The 15,064-nt window shown below is 38.1% G+C and overlaps 1 protein-coding gene across 2 annotated transcripts in view; it reads right to left on the bottom strand.

The window, feature by feature from the left end:
* epb41a (erythrocyte membrane protein band 4.1a) overlaps window positions 1-15,064 on the bottom strand; it is a 213,375-nt gene that overhangs the window by 192,657 nt on the left and 5,654 nt on the right. The window contains exons 1-2 of one of the 2 annotated variants that reach the window (XM_043717315.1): window positions 7,397-7,471; window positions 5,771-5,910 (exon numbers count right to left, since the gene is read on the bottom strand). Coding sequence is in view for 1 of the 2 variants with exons in the window: in XM_043717312.1 (XP_043573247.1) it covers window positions 8,026-8,033 (8 nt within the window). In the remaining variant the exon portion in view is untranslated. Of the gene's footprint in view, window positions 1-5,770; window positions 5,911-7,396; window positions 7,472-8,025; window positions 8,122-15,064 lie in introns of those variants that run through there. The other variant, XM_043717312.1, reaches the window with a different exon arrangement.

The raw sequence follows: 15,064 nt of genomic DNA, 5'->3' as shown, positions 1-15,064 counted from the left end.
AAAACTCTGATTCTGAAACCATGTCCTGAAGTTTAAACTTGGAGAGGACGGCTCAGAGAAAATAGACAACAAAAAGAAAGCACTTTCATTTTTCATCCCAAATATGCATACAGCATAGTTGCTATTTTTCTCTGTACTGCCATCTTGTGGCTATAGAATATGTATTAAGGAATATGTACCACATTCCCAGGAATCCACACAAATTAGATGAATTTTCAAACTGTACCTGACTATTCATTTTAACAAAATGAATTTAACTAAAAGCTTTCTCTTACCAGACAGAAGTCTTCTGAAATTTTATGCCTAGTTAGCAATAAAAAGTTCATACAAATCTTATGCTGGACCATTTATGTTTAAGACTGGGTGAATAAATTAATTATTAATACCAGACAGTGCCTACTTAGGTCACTCAAAAAGGTTGACACCAACATTTTGACAAGTTTTCAACTGTTTGTTTTCCTTTTAGTAATTGATCCATATTGAATTGAAACTTAAAAAACAACACTAACTAACATTTTAATCCAGATGATAATTAACTCAACTCATGCAAAAGGGCAAAATAAATTCTTTGTTTTCACTTCAGTTGCATATTTGACCCATGAGTTAGAGCAAAATATTGCTCAGCTTTTGTTGTATTATGAGGTCATGTTAAATACAAAGGATGCATCACAAACCATGCTAGTGCATTTATAAAACCTGCATCTGCTTGACAATGTGAAACATTTTCATACATCTAGATATATGGTATTCTCAAAAACCAAGACTAGTTTAACCCTTTTCAACATCAAACCGGTCACCATTCTACCAATCATCAGTGAGGTAATGAAAATGTCAAAATGCCATTACACAACCTTTAGTTCAACAGAAAGTGATGGAGAAACTCAGCTAATTTGACAGCATGGGCGGCACAGTGGCATAGTGGTTAGCACTGCTACCTCACAGTGCCAGAGACCTGGGTTCAATTCCCACTTCAGGCGACTCTGTGTGGAGTTTGCACATTCTCCCTGTGTCTGTGTGGGTTTCCTCCGGGTGCTCCAGTTTCCTCCCACAATCCAAAAATGTGCAGGTTAGGTGAATTGGCCTGGCTAAATTGCCTGTAGTGTTAGGTGAAGGGGTGAATGTAGGGGAATGGGTTGGGTTGTGCTTCGGTGGGTCGGTGTGGACTTGTTGGGCTGAAGGGCCTGTTTCCACACTGTAAGTAATCTAATCTAAGCATCCGTGGAGATGGAAATAGTGTTAACATTTTGAAATCAATAGGAGTCCAAAACTGGAGAAGAGTTAAAATGGACTCGAAACTGCATTTCTCCCCCACAGGTGCTGCCAGACCTGCTGAGTTTCTTCACCGCTTTGTTCTTATTCCAGATCTCCAACATCTGCGATACTTCGCTGTTATTTGAATGCTCAGTTAAAATTCCTTAAGAACCATTTCAGCTCTAGAATTTAAGCCAGCTGTCACACAAAAAACTGAATGTCTGAGAAATGGTAAAATTCACTGTCTTCACCACTAAGTAAGCCATGGACCAAATATGGCAGCAAGGTACCCTAGCAAAACTCAAACAAAAATAAAATAATTCCAGTAGAAACAGTATTGCTAGATACTTTAGAAGAAGGTCATAGTTGTCAGAAGCCAATTATTGCAGCCCACACTCCCAGATCATCAACACTCAATCATCTTCTGCTGCTTCTCTGAAGATCTAATGACCATGATTTAGATCCAAAAGAAGATCAAGCCAGCGTACAGCAAGACCCAGATAATCTGCAGGCCTAGGTTGAAAGTGGTGGGTAATATTTACAACAAAGCAGCCACCTCCAAGAAGAGATTCTTTGGAAATTGGCAGAGAGTTTCAACAGTCCCAGTAACAATAAGATCTTAAGTTGTGGTAAATTCGGAGGGTAAGGTCACAGCAAGATCAAGACCCACTCCTCCAAAGTCAGACTCCGGTTCTATGTTGTCTGCAAACATTGATTGCTGTGCAATGGTCACTATGTTGAGACTTTAGGGACTGGAGTTCCTTTCTGGCTGTTGTCCTGGAGAATCTGATCACGGAGATCTCAGGCCTGTGAGTCAGAACATCCAGGACGAAGAGAAGAGCCAAACTATGCCCTATCACCTAGAACTCACTATCCACAATGGCAAGGTGCTCAACAAGCTGCTTGGTAGGTTCACCAGAGCCTTGGACAGGGTCCTGTCCAACATCCAGGCTGAGCTGCTTTCCAAGAAACCAAACAACCTAGCAATGTTTATGGCTTGAGAGCAAGCTAAATTGTTTGAGATTTCCACTCCGGAGCAGAAATAACTCCTGATTGTAGGAGCTGCCATCCAATGTAAGAAAATGACTAAGTTTTGGCAGGCAATCGCTGCAAAGGAAAGGGGGTCAGTGACAACTGTCGTGGTGGGTGGTTGTGGTGAAGAGTGGTTGTACTCCAATTCACACAATACACTCCCTCATCACATGCCCCCAATTTCTTCACTTTGGCCACAAAAAACAGCCTGTTCACTCCTAACCATTGGCTCACACCAACTGTATTATGACATGGCAGGTATATTATCAGGGCCAAAAGGTTGCAAACAAACCTAAGACATTAAGTATTGATTTAAATATGACAAGTGGATTGCTGATTTCTACATAATGCATTAGCAAGTGGAGTTGCGCAGGAGTCAGTATAAGATCCACAACATGTTATACATTATCAACATGGATAAAGGAGCTAAGGTGACTTTTGCTAAATTTGTAGATTACACAAAGAGAGATAGAGAGACAGGTAGTGTTAAGGAGATGGAGAGGTTGCAGAAGGTCTTGGATAGGCTAGGAGAGTGGGCACAGTAGTGGTAGATGGAATACTATATCATAAAGTGTGAGATTATGCACTTTGGTAGGAATAGAGGTCTAAGCTAATTTCCAAATGGGAAAATTATTTGAAAATCTGAAGCACAAAGAGACTTAGAGTCCTAGTTCAGGATTCTCTTCAGGTTAACTTGCAGGATCAGTTGGCAAATGCAAGGATCGCATTCGATTCAAGAAGATTAGGATATAAGAGCACAGTTATATTAGTCTCTGGTCAGACCATTTGGAACACTATAAACAGTTTTAGGCTTGGATCAAAGGAAGGATGTGTTGTCCTTGGAGAGGGTCCAGAAGTGGTTTACAAGAATGATCCATGGGATGAAAGACTTAACATACAAGGAAGGTTTGAGGACTCGATTTGTACTTGGAGTTTGGAAGGATGAAAGTAGGGGAGGGAGGATCTCATTGAAACTTGCAATATACTGAGATATCTTAATAGAATGAATGTGGGGAAGATGGAACCACTAGTAGAAGAAATTAGATTGGATGATGAGAGATATTGTGAGCACAGTCAAAAAGAAAAAGGAGGTATACATAAAGTTTAGGAAACCGAAGACTGACAAAGCTCTCTAAGAATATAAAGCAGAAAAGAACTTAAGATGTTAAGTGAGCTAAAAAGCGGCCAGAAAATGTCCTTGGTAAACATGATTAAGGAAAATTCCAAGGTGTTTTAATGTGTATTTAAGGAACAAAAGGGAGCTAGGGAATGGGCAGGTCCACTCAAGGACAACTGAGAGATTTTATGTTGAGAGCCAGAGAAAGTGGGTGAGGTCATTAACAAATACTTTGCAACAGTATTCACAAAGGAGAAGGACATGATGGATAGTGAGTCTAGAAAGGAGTATGTTGATATTCTAGGGCAAGTTGATCTAAGTGGTAGTGGTATTAGGTGTTTGAAAGTGTTAAGGTACACAAGTTCCCAAGACCTGATGGGATCTATCCCAGAACACTGAGGGAGGCAAGGAAGGAAATTGCTGGGGCTTTATGTGAAAGCTTTGTATCCAGTTTATCACAGACAAGGTCCGAGAGGACTGGAGAATAGCTAATGTTGGTCCTTTGTTTAAGAATGGCCACAGGGATAATCTGGGAAATTACAGGCCGGTGAGCCTGATGTCAGTGGTAGGAAAATTATTGGAAAAAATGCACTTATTAGCAATAGGCAACATGGCTTTGTGTGGAGGAGGCTGTATCTCACAAACTTTGTCTTTTGAGGAAGTGAAGGGATTATTGATGAGGGCAGTGGATTTTAGCAAGGACTTTAGCAAGGCCTTTGACAAGGCCTCTCATGGCAGGCTGATACAGAAGGTGAAGTCACATGGGATCCACTATGACCTATTAAGATGGATACAGAACTGGCTTTGTGATAGGAGACACCATGATAGTGGAAGGGTATTTTTCTGACTGGAGACCTATACCAGAGGTGTTCTGCAGGGATTGGTGCTGGGACTCCTGTTGTTTGTAACATATGTAAACATTTTATAGGAGAATGTAAGTGGTCCGGTTAGTAGGTTTGTAAGCGACACAAAGAATGCAGATGGTGAGAAGAATTGCCAGAAGATACAGCAAGATATATAAAGGCTGGAGACTTGGGTGAGAAATGAAGGATGGAATTTAATCCAGACAAATGTGAGGTAATCCATTTTGGAAGGTCAAATGCTGGAGGGAAGTATATACAGTAAATGGAAGAACCCTTAAATACATTCATGTGCAGAGGAATTAAAGCGCACTGAACCTCAGTTCCTTAAAAAGTGGCTCAATGGTTAGAACTGCTGCCTCACAGCGCCAGGGACCTGGGTTCAATTCCAGCCTTGGGCGAATGTTTGTGTGAAGTTTGCACATTCTCCCCATGTCTGTGTGGGTTCCCTCTGGGTGCTCCAGTTTCTTCCCACTGTCCAAAAAAGTGCAGGTTAGATGAATTGTCCATGCTAAATTGCCCATTGTGTTCAGAGATGTGTAGGTTAGCAGCATTAGTCGGGGTAAATGTAGAGTAGTAGGGGAATGGGTCTGGATGAGTTCTCTTTGGAGGATCAGTGTGGACTTGGTGGGTCCAATGGCCTGTTTCCGCACTGTAGGGATTCAATGATTTCTATGAAAGTGGCAACACAAGTGGATATGGTGTCAAGATAGTCTGGGTGTACAGTATAAAAATGAGTAAGTCATGTTGCAACTGAATAGAACTTTAATTTGATCACATTTGGAATATTGCATACAACAAGTTTCCAAACTGCCAGAAGGGTGCGGAGTCTTTGAATAAGGTACAGAAAAGGTTTAGCAGGATGTTGTGTGGTTTGCAGAATATTGGAGTGATTGGACAAACTTGGTTTGTTTTCATTTAAAGGTCAGAGACTGAGAAGCAACCTGATAGAAGTTTACAAAATTATGAGAGGCATGATTATAATGGATAATCAGAGTCTTTTTTCCAGGATTGAAATGTCAATTACTAGGGGACAAAGAAAGGTAAAAGAGGGAAAGTTTAAAGGAGGTACAAGAAGCAAGTTTCTTACACAGAAGGTGATAAGTGCACAGAATGTGCTGCAAGAGGAGGTGGTAGAAGCAGATTCAATAGCAATATTTAAGATACATCTTGACAGCTATGAGTAGGCAGAGAATAGAGGGATACGGACTGCATTGAGCAAAAGGTTTTTAGTTTAGAAAGGGTCATGTATTGGTGCAGGCTCATGGGCCAAAAGGGCCTGTTCCAGTGCTGTATTGTTCTTTGTTCTAACAAAGTCACAAAGCATTTGGTCCAACTAGTAAATGTTGGTGTTTATGCTTTACTCAAGCCTCCTTCTCTTTTCCTCATTTAATCTGCCATTGTAACCATCTATTCTTTTCTCCCTCATATGCTTGTCTAGCTTTCCTGTAAGTAAATCTACCCTGCTCACTTCAACCATTCCTTCTGGAAGCAAATTTCACTTTCTTACCACTCTTTGCATCAAGATGTTTCAATTCCCTCCATATTGATTGTCTCTAGTTGAGCACTTGTCCATATGAGAAAACATTCCCGTTGTCTCCATGTATCAAAACATTTTAAAGACCTTGATTAGGTCATCCCCTCAGCCTCCTTTTCTCAAAAGAAAAAAAGAATCAATCTGTCAAGGTTTTCAAAATTCTGGTATCATTCTCACAAATTCTCTGTAACCTCACTGGTGTATTTTGATTTTTTTTAATCATATGGTCAACATAATTGTATGCAGTTGTGGTCTGACCAAAATTCAGTACAGGTTGAACATGATGTTCCTACTTTGTAATTCTATCCCTCCAGAAATAAAGCTTAATTTGCTTTTCTTGAAACAATGGCCCAGTTAGCCTGTATTTCTAAGTTTATTAATGTCCTCTTTATCAATGTAATTACTATAAAAGCATGGCTGAGGCTGGATACTCTTTAACAGCTGGCTCATCTCATGCCTCTCACTATCAGTAGGAATCAAATTAGAGATGTAGTGGAATCTTCACCATTTGCCTGGATGGGTGCAGCTACAACATTTTAAATTAACACAATCTGGGACACAGCAATATTCTTGATCGATAGAATTCAAGGGGTAGGCTATGTACTTCCTCCAAGCACTGTGGCACCAGCAAAAGAAAGAGCAACAACTCATCAACTTTATTTGAACAGTACTGAACTTCTATCACAGAGCCACAAAAGTATGAAACACCTTTGACCTTCACATGAAATTGGAAGTAAAGACATTCCTGGCTTAACATTTACAGATTTTTTTCATGTTTATGGAGTCAAAAGTCCAGGAATTTCCTAACTAACATGGGACCACCATAACTACAGGAATTGCACTAGTTTGAGGAAAACCTAACATGACCTTGTCCATTTTGCCAATATCCAAAGACAAATTTAATAATTAATCTCCACAGTACATGGTAATCTTGGTTTCACTTTATCTATTTCCTGCCTCCCTATCCCCTGTAACACATTCAGTGCAAACATAGAATACCCCCTCCTCAATCTGCCAACAAACCCATTTTTTCTAAAGGTTTTTCTGAAGCATGAGGGTTATTTACAAATCTGTAGTCTACTTGGTCATGAACTATTGTTCAGAACAAGACTGCATGAAAAAGAGCATAAAGCAAGAAGTGTGGGACAAAGTATATATATCAATTCACATTATTAATACAGTAAACTCTATCAGCTCAAATAAAAGTTGCTTGATTATAAACCTGGACTTATGAGACATTAGGGCTAATGTTGAACTTGAATCACAGCATTGCATTGATATTAAACACTAGAGGTTGGAAATTGGGCTGGGGATTATCAAAAACCAAAGAAGGTAATGAAGCAGAGTCAAAAATTAATTGAAAACCAGCTCAAACATGGAACAAAGGCGAGTGAGATTCACAGGAACAAAGATGTTCAAGCCCAATGACCAATAGATCAATTTGATTGACACAATTACAATTGATTTATTCATAACCAAACTGCCAAATCTTCATTATAGCACCACTAAAAGTCAGGAAAACAATATATTACTACAAAACATTATTATTTTTTCACTGTTCTTGTAATTGTGCTTTCAAATAATAACCTCCATACTCACCAAAATGACAATGCATCATAAAAGATCATAATGCAGTATCCATACATTGCCAATTTTCATCCACAATGTTTTATGGAAAATAAAGCAAAATAAATTACTTCAGATATGCAATCCAACAAAGTCAACAGTAAACATATGCAAATTATTACTTGAAGCTTAGCTTTAGCTAACTAACACTTAATAATGATAGAATACACTGTAAAAACACTGATGTCTGGGGTCAATTTGGTATTTCTTTAAAATGTTATTATAGTCCAAATATACAGTATTATTTGAAATGGGTATCACACTTCAATTTTCTGAATTTATAGATTAGATTTATATGTTCTACTGCCCCACTGCTAGAGGGCATAAACAATGGATTAAACATTAGTCCCATTATTAAAACTAGAAAAATACATTTTTTCTTATTTGTAGATTATTTCAGAGGGAAGGTGCCATGGCGTTTTACTGGATTATTTGTATCACACTTGGATATTAAATGAATTCTGTTGACTGGAATGTTTCAATAGTTTGTAGCTCAATTTCTTTTTAAAAATTCATAATATAAAATGTAAATGGATTAGTTTTATATTTTGTTGTAACAAGATTATCTAATATCAGATACCGTTGACTATCTTATTACTTACACAGGCATAATCCAGAATGGTAATTTAGATCCGATGGAGAATCCTGTCAGTGTGCCAGAATAGTTTGCAGATTGCCTTATTTTCTGAAAATGATTCCTTTAAAATACCAATTTAAAAGAAAGTGTTAGTAAGAGCAAAATGTACACGAAAAGAAGCTGGATTCTTTATGTTATAAAATTAGTTTTAGTAACAAATATACAAGCTAGATTGAATCTCATTGCTCTTGTGCAGTACAAATGTGTCTAAACTGGGTCAAAAGATTTGTCTTCAAACCCCACCTCTACTAGAGGTGTGTCATAACATATCCAAGTAGTTTGATGAAAAATAACTGATGAAGATCTTGTGGAGCAGTTATAAAGGTTCCTACCTCTGGGCCAGAAGTCCAAGTCTCAGCTGCTACTGTGGTATTGTGGTAATGTCACTGGACTACTAATCCAGTACCTCAGGCTAATGTTCTGGAGAAATGAGTTTGAATCCCATCATGGCAATTGGTTAAAATTGAATTCATTAAGATTCTGATTTTATTTTTAAAATTCAATTTTCAGAGGATAGTTAAGAATCATTCATATTACTTTAGGCCTAGAGACATATATAGGTCAGACCAAGTAAGTATTTACTTCCTGAAAGAGCTTAGTGAACCAGATGAGTTTTTACAATAACCAATGATCGTTTTTTTTGTCACCATAACTGAGACTAGCTTTCAATTCCAAGATATATTAATTTATAATTTGAACTAGTTGTTTTGATGGAACTTGTCCCCACAGTATTACCCTATCTGTGTGTATTATTGGAGAAGGAGAATCAAAGTTTCGGGCTTAAGCCCTTCTTCAGGAATTCCTGAAGAAGGGCTTCTGCCCGAAACGTCGATTCTCCTTCTCCTTTGATGCTGCCTGACCTCCTGCGCTTTTCCAGCAACACATTTTTAAGCTCTGATCCCCAGCATCTGCAGTCCTCACTTTCTCCCTGTGTATATTATTGGTCCTGTGACATTACACCTATTCCTCTTTAAGACTATAGATTTAAATTTTGGTGGTCATTGGTTAAACAGCTTTTGAATATAGAATTGACTGGATTGCAAAGGCCTTTTTGACCTATTTGGCTGGTACCAGTACACCAGCGAGCATAGTCTTTTTTTAATATTGTGTGAAATGGTTTGTCAAGTTTCTCTGAAGACAATATAAAAATTGAGAGTCAGAGTGTTCCCACCAGTACACCATTAGAAGACCAATGCTAATTTTTACATAAAAGCACAAGCAAGATACTGAAGCTAACAGATATTGGAAATAAAAACAGAAATCTTATCCATTAACTGTTTTCTCTCCACAGATGCTGGTGGCTGAATACTTCAAGCTGTTTGTTTTATTTTGATGCTAACTTTGAACCTTACCACAATTCTCCTAACTTCTGATAAAAATACTTTAGCTCCAGGAGACAGTAAATGGTTCCAGATGAAATGCTAAGATTGGAACAATACAGTCATTGACCTCCTTTAGTACTACTCAGCTGGACAATTACTGATCACCTCAGAATGTTCTGGATAACATATTAAACATACTTATGCTAACAATACAGTCACAGGATTTTTCACCGGGTCTATTAATTTGCTAATTCCTGCATATTAACAATTGAAGCAACTGTGCATCAGCAATGAGGAAGTACTGACAAAGTGATAACCTTGAACAATTCCAACAATTGTTTGGTATTTAATGGGCTATTGTTTTACAATGAATAACTGAACACCACAAATAATGACCATACTATTACTAGACTTTATTGCTTTGCTGCTCAATCCAATTCCATTTGTAGACTATAATAAAGCTACAGAACATTGCAGTGTTAGCAAAGAAACAATGTTCAGTCAGTGAATTCTTGGCAGTGACAAGCTTTTAAATGTTGTGACTACCTATGCTTACAATTCAGACCGATTATAATTTTAAATTTTGAATGTGATATCTCCTACTTACTAAAATATTCAAATGGATGTTGAATGTCTGTGTCACATTAAATCTAGTAAATGCAGCACTGACCATTTACTCATGACACAGCAATGGCATAAGCTATGCTGGCCATCCTTTCTCAAAATAAATGCTGTGGCTGCAAGGTCAAAGGTAGTGAGCTACTCACCTCGTGACTTACCAAAGCTTATCCACTATCTACAAGGCACAAGTAAGGAGCGTAATAGAATATTCTCCACTTGCCTGGATGAGTGCCACTCCAACAACATGCAAGAAGCTTGACACCATCCAAGACCAAGCAGGTTGCTTGACTGGCACAAGTATTCACTCCGTCCACCACAGAATCTCAGTAGCAGAACTATGTACCACCTACAAGATGCACTACAGAAATTCATTATGTTTCCTTAGATAGAACTTTCCAAACTCATAGCCACACCATCTCAAAGGACAAGACCAACAGTTACATGGGAATATCACCACCTGCAAGGTCCCCTCCAAACCATTCACCATCCTGACTTGGAATTATATCACCCTTTCTTCAGTGTCACTGAGTCAAAATCCTGGGACTCCCTTCTTACCAGTTTTGTGGGTCTACCAACCAAAACAGACTGCAGCAGTTCAAAAAGACAGCTCACCACCAGCTTCTCAAGGACAACCAGGGGTGAGCAATAAGTACTGGCCCACATCCCATTAATTAATTTAAAAACTGAAAATTATCCAACAATGATCATTCAGCCACTACAAATAATTGATAGATTGCAGTATCAGTTACTAACAAAGAATATATGTTTTGTATATTTCTAAAGTTTTGATTGTTAGTCAATTTAAATATTTCAATAACTATTCCTGAACTCAAAAGGCAATTTAACCTAACATTTTTAATTTTTCATTAAATTGCAACTTCAGATCATAAGTTATATATTTTGGAATACTCATTAAAATATAATGAAGTCTTTTTGTTATAACTTTAGAAAGGAAATAGCTATAATAATCGAAACAATATATGAAATCTTTTAGAGTTCAAATGGTGCAGTGGTAGTATCCCCACCTCTGGGCCAGAAAGCCTCCATTCAACTGCCACCTGCTCCAGAATTGTGTAATAACATCAATGAACAGATTAATTAGACAACAGTTTTTTCAAACCTTTCAGAAATACATAAAGTCTGCCAATTATAACATTGTTGAATATCTTTATTGAACTGGCAAGAATATGAATTGTGCAGCAATACTGCATTTTTAAAAATACAACAGTTCACATCCAGGGACAGCTACAGTGAAATAAATACATTTTGATTAGAGTTTTGAAAAGGCATTCTGCATAAGCCAACAGACAATCAATCTGAGAGAATTAAATTGAAAAGAACAAAAACTAAAGCTAGTATTTGCCAACACAATTCACTTAATATTATCGACATTCCAGTTTTGATGGAGATTATGGACTAATTTACAAGTCAAGTTAATATTCACTCATGGAATGTGGGTGTTGTTAATGAGAATAGCATTTATTGTCTTTCTATTGTTCCTGAGAAGGTGGAGGTAAGCTACTTTCATGATAAATGAGTGGTTTGCTACACCATTTCAGCGAGTATTCAATGGTCAAACATGCAACTGTACATTTGGAGTCACATGTAATTTAGAGTAAAAAAAAGTTGATTTCTTTAATGGATAGTGGTGAACCAAATGGGTATCTATGGCAATCTGTCAGATACACTGTCACCACTAATGTTATTGGCTTTTCCTTTCAGATTATTCCAGATATCTGAATTTAAATTCCCCAGTTGGGACAATTTGAACTTGGGTCTCTGGATCATTATTCTGTATCTGCATTACTAGTCCAGTGACACATCCTACTATCCTACCATCTTACTCTCAAAACTTCAGATATATTTAAATGCGCATAAGCATGAACCATAAGAATAGTTCTATCTTGAACTCATTTTGTAGACTTTTATTTACTATTTACTAATTAGTCTATTTTGTACCGTGTTCTGTGTTTTTGAGCTAAGCCTCCATTTAAAAGCAGACAGGAAAATATTTTCAAAAGGGGATTAATTGTATTTAATCTTTTAAGTTATACCTAGACTATTGTTCAACATGTTTTGAATAAGCTTTGTGTAAAATGTTGATCCTTATGCTTCTGCCTTAATAAATTTTCTTTAGCAAGGGCATTCTTTGAAAAGGAGCATTTTCAAATCATTTTCATTAGATTCACATAATAATTGCACCACTTTACTAACTCAGTTCTAAAAGAACATTAAGAGAATTGTTATGAAAGAATCACTCCTGTTTTAATTACTACCAGCAGTCATTATAGTGATGAACAGCTAATGGTAGGGTCCTGGGGAGTGTTGTCGAACAAAGAGACCTAGGGGTAGAAGTACATAGTTCCTTCAAAGCAGCATAAAGGTAGACAAGGCAGTGAAGGCAGCATTTGGCGTGCTGGTCATAACATGGAGTACAGGATTTGTTACAGTTGCAGTAGACTTAGTAAGGCCACATTTGAAGTACTGCATACAATTCTGGTCACCCTGCTATAGGAAATATGTTATTATTTTGGAAAAGGTGCAAAAAAGATTTACAAGTATGTTACTGAGACTGGAAGGTTTGATTTACAAGGAGAGGCTGGATTTTTTTTTCCCCTGGAGCAGACCAATCATGGGAAGCATAGATAAGGTTAATAGACAAGGTCTTTTCCCCAGAGTAGGGAAGTCCAAACCAAAAGGACATGGGTTTAAGGTACGAGAGGAAAGAATGAACGGGACCTGAGGGGCAACTTTTGTACACAGAGTGGTGTCAAAAGAAGTAAATACAGCTCAGGTTGAGGTTTTGGATGTAGGTTTGCTCGCTGAGCTGAAAAGGTTCATTTCCAGACGTTTTGTTATTCTACTAGGTAACATCTTCAGTGGACCTCACGCAAAGCAATGCTGAAAATTCCTGCTTTCTATTTATGTGTTTGGGTTGGTTATGTCATTTCCTGTGGTGATGTTATTTCCTGTGGTGCAGTCACTTCCTGTTCCTTTTCTCAGGGAGTGGTAGATGGGGTCTAACTCGATGTGTTTGTTGGAATGCCATGCTTCTAGGAATTCTCATGAGTGTCTTTGTTTGGTTTGTCCTTGGATGTATGTATTGTCCCTCTATCAACAAACACATCGAATTAGACCCCACCTACTACCCCTGAGAAAAGGAACAGGGAGTGACTTCACCACAGGAAATGACATCACCAACCCAAGAAACCCAAACATATAAATAGAAAGCAGGAATTTTCAGCATTGCTTTGCATGAGGTCCGCTGAAGATATTACCTAGTAGGGTAGGGTAACGAAATGACTGGAAATGAACCTTTCAGCTCAGCAAGCAAACCTACATCCAGAAGTAAATACAGTTACAATGTTTAAAAGACAATTGGACACGTATATAAATAGGTATGGTTGAGGGACATAGGGCTAATTCAGTTTAGGAAACCTAGTTAGCAAGGACGAATTGGGCCAAAGGGCCTTTTTCCATCCTGTATGACACTATATTATAATGTATTCTACAAAATGTTTGGTCAATCTTGTTTCTCTTTATACAGAGAGAAAACAGGAATGTTATAATTATCAAGATGTCACATATAAACAGAAGGAGAAAGTGAGGGCTGCAGATGCTGGGGATCAGAGCTTAAAAATGTGTTGCTGGAAAAGCGCAGCAGGTCAGGCAGCATCAAAGGAGAAGGAGAATGGACGTTTCGGGCATAAGCCCTTCTTCAGGAAACCTGAAGAATTCCTGAAGAAGGGCTTATGCCCGAAATGTCCATTCTCCTTCTCCTTTGATGCTGCCTAACCTGCTGCGCTTTGCCAGCAACACATTTTTAAACATATAAACAGAATAATGGTATACTGATAGGAGTTTGGTAATTCTGCCACCTGATTGTGAACAAAACAAACAATGTATTCCCAAATAAAATCAGCGAATCAGTTAATATTCCAAACCTAAAAGGAATGTCAAAGGTGTTGAGCAATAAATACATGGAGAAAGTGAGGGCTGCAGATGCTGGAGATCAGAGCTGAAAATGTGTTGCTGGAAAAGCGCAGCAGGTCAGGCAGCATCCAAGGAACAGGAGAATCGACGTTTCGGGCATAAGCCCTTCTGCTTATGCCTGAAACGTCGATTTTCCTGTTCCTTGGATGCTGCCTGACCTGCTGCGCTTTTCCAGCAACACATTTTCAGCAATAAATACATGGGACAAGATCAAAAAAGGAAGGTCTGTGTTAAAGTGGAAGTCTATTATATCTCTACCTTTTTGCCAGTTCTAATGAAAGGTCAAAGATCTGAAATGTTAAGTTTTTTCTCTTCATAGATGCTGCCAAACTCACTGAATATTTTCAACATAGAATCATAGAGATGCACAGAATGAAAACAGATCCTTCAGTTCAACTCGTCCATGCTGACCAGATATCCTAACCTAATCTAGTCTCATTTGCCAACACTTAGTTCCTATCCCTCTAAACCCTTCCTATTCAAATACCCATCCATAAGCCTTTTATGATTTAGAGATGCCGGTGTTGGACTGGGGTGTACAAGTGAAAAATATCACAACACCAGGTTATAGTCCAACAGGTTTAATTGGAAGCACACTAGCTTTCGGAGCGTCGCTCCTTCATAAGGTGGCAGTGGAGGGCTCAATCCTAACACACAGAATTTATAGCAAAAATTTACGGTGTGATGTACCTGAAATTATACATTGAAAAATTGATTGTCTGTTAAGCCTTTCATCTGTTAGAATACCGTGATAGTTTCACTTCTTTCATGTGTAAATCACAAAACCTTTTTTTTAAAAAGTTGCATTCTTGGGTTAGCTGTTAACAATGGTGATAGCTAGACAATATGTTGAAGGTGTTGGCCCCCAGTGTTCTCTGTCTATGCCATGATGTTTAGATTGATTCTAATCTAAAAAGTGAGATAATGGAGTTTTACATAAATTCATGCAGTTTTTGAGCTCAGAGTTCAACATGAATGCATGCAGTTTTTGAGCAAAGTACAATGTAACCCTGCAAGTTCAAATTCACCCCACAAAATATATGTGTGCATGTGGCTCTTTGTCTGTGT

Source organism: Chiloscyllium plagiosum, chromosome 27 (assembly GCF_004010195.1).
Source record: "Chiloscyllium plagiosum isolate BGI_BamShark_2017 chromosome 27, ASM401019v2, whole genome shotgun sequence".
Lineage (NCBI taxonomy): Eukaryota > Metazoa > Chordata > Chondrichthyes > Orectolobiformes > Hemiscylliidae > Chiloscyllium > Chiloscyllium plagiosum.
This window is presented reverse-complemented; position numbering and strand designations above follow the sequence as displayed.